The 1,570-nt window shown below is 76.8% G+C and overlaps 1 protein-coding gene across 1 annotated transcript in view; it reads left to right on the top strand.

Annotated features, from left to right (window-relative positions):
- The window catches only part of CHLNCDRAFT_55752 (hypothetical protein), a gene marked incomplete at both ends in the record, with an annotated part of 2,628 nt that extends 1,123 nt beyond the window's left edge, over positions 1-1,505 (top strand). Inside the window, 5 exons of the mRNA XM_005842628.1 lie at positions 317-457; positions 591-681; positions 887-939; positions 1,100-1,175; positions 1,389-1,505. Coding sequence (XP_005842685.1) covers positions 317-457; positions 591-681; positions 887-939; positions 1,100-1,175; positions 1,389-1,505 — 478 coding nt within the window. The remainder of the gene's footprint in view (positions 1-316; positions 458-590; positions 682-886; positions 940-1,099; positions 1,176-1,388) is intronic.
- Positions 1,506-1,570: the final 65 nt, after the last annotated feature.

Raw genomic sequence — 1,570 nt, 5'->3', positions numbered from 1 at the left:
CACTGGAGTATGAAGAGGGGCCCGCCGCTCGTGGCGCCGCCGCCACCGACGCCACCCTTCCCCAGCTGTGAGCACGCCTCGCTGCCTGTGGCCGCAGCCGCAGCACCAGGGCGCCCGCCTTGCAGGCTGGACTGCCTTCAGCGCAACGGCTTGCGCCTGCTGGTGCGGGGAAGGCCATGGGGTGCCTCGCAAGCCGCTTCCCGCCTGCCGGTACTCGCTGGCACTGTCGCCCGCGGCGGCTCCCCCCGCCCCGCCATCCGCCTGCCTTACCCCCGGCACGGCCTGCCTCTTTCCCGCTTGGCCCGCTGCCCTGCAGCTGGGACGACCTGGCGGCGCAATATGGCGAGGCGCTTGCGGTGATGGACCCGCACCGCTCGCCCGTCGTGCAGTACAGCTTTGCGCAGCTGGCCGACGCCATTGCCCAGTTCGCGTCCGGCCTGCAGTCGCTGGGGCTCAGGTGAGGCGGCAGCCGCGCGGGGGGGCGCCGCCGGCTGGCTGGCCAGCGCTGGGCGCGCGCGGCGGGGGCCGCCAAGCCGCCCGGCGCCGGCCTCAACCTCCGCTCTCGCCGCCGCGCCGCGCCGCGCGTGCAGCAAGGGCGACAAGGTGTCGCTTTTCAGCGAGAACAGCAGCAGGTGGCTGATTGCGGACCAAGCGATCATGAAGTGCGGCGCCGCCGACGCGGTGAGTTCCCGCTGAGGCCGGGCTGGCTGGGGGGCGCGGCGGCGCGCGGCGGCGGCCGGGCACGGCGTCCCGCCTGCCGCGCAGCAGCAGCGCCTGCGTGCGGCGCGTCACGCGGGGGGTGTGGAGCGCCGTTACCGGCGCCGCGGCCGCTGTGCTGTGCTGCCGCTCACGGGTGGTGCTGCGCGTGGTACTGGCCGGCCCGCAGGTGCGCGGCACCAGCAGCAGCCTGGAGGAGCTGCAGTACATCATGCAGCACAGGTACTGCCGCCGCCGGGCGTACCGCCGCCGGCCGCGCTGCGTGGCGGGCGGGCAGGGCGCGTCCGGCCCGCCCGCGCGTGCGCAGCGCTGCCCTCGGGCCCCGCCGCTAGCCTGGCTGCTGCCTGCCGCACGCGCGCGCCCCTCCCCCTGTCGTGTGCAGCGAGAGCGGCGGGCTGGTGGTGCAGGATGCCGCCACACTGGACAAGCTGCTGCCCGCCCTGGGCAGCTCCAAGCAGGTGGGTGGGCGTGGCCCTCGCGGCGGCGGCGGGGCGGCAGGCCAGCGACGGCAGTGCAGCGGCGGCGGCGGCGGCGGCGGCGGCAGCGCAGCGGCATCGCATGGCCCAGCCCCGGTGCTGCCCCGTGCCGTATGCCATGCCTTGTCGGACGGGTTTGCAGGCCCGACACGCCTTGCCTGCCTCGCTGCCGCCCCCGCCTCCCTCGCCCCGCAGGCCTGCCCCATGCGCTTTGTGGTGGTGCTGTGGGGCTCGCCGTCGGCGGCCGCGGCGGCGGCGCTGGGCTCCCACCTGCTCACCTTTGACGCGGTGATGGCGCGGGGCGCGGGTCAGGTGCGCCTCCCTGCCTGCCTCCCGCCTGCCTGCCTGGGCGCGGGTGGGCTGCCTGAGGGGCTGCC

This window comes from Chlorella variabilis, assembly GCF_000147415.1.
Source record: "Chlorella variabilis unplaced genomic scaffold CHLNCscaffold_172, whole genome shotgun sequence".
NCBI classification, from domain to species: domain Eukaryota; kingdom Viridiplantae; phylum Chlorophyta; class Trebouxiophyceae; order Chlorellales; family Chlorellaceae; genus Chlorella; species Chlorella variabilis.
The sequence above is the reverse complement of the archived record's forward strand: the minus strand, read 5'-3'. Positions and strand labels throughout refer to the sequence as shown.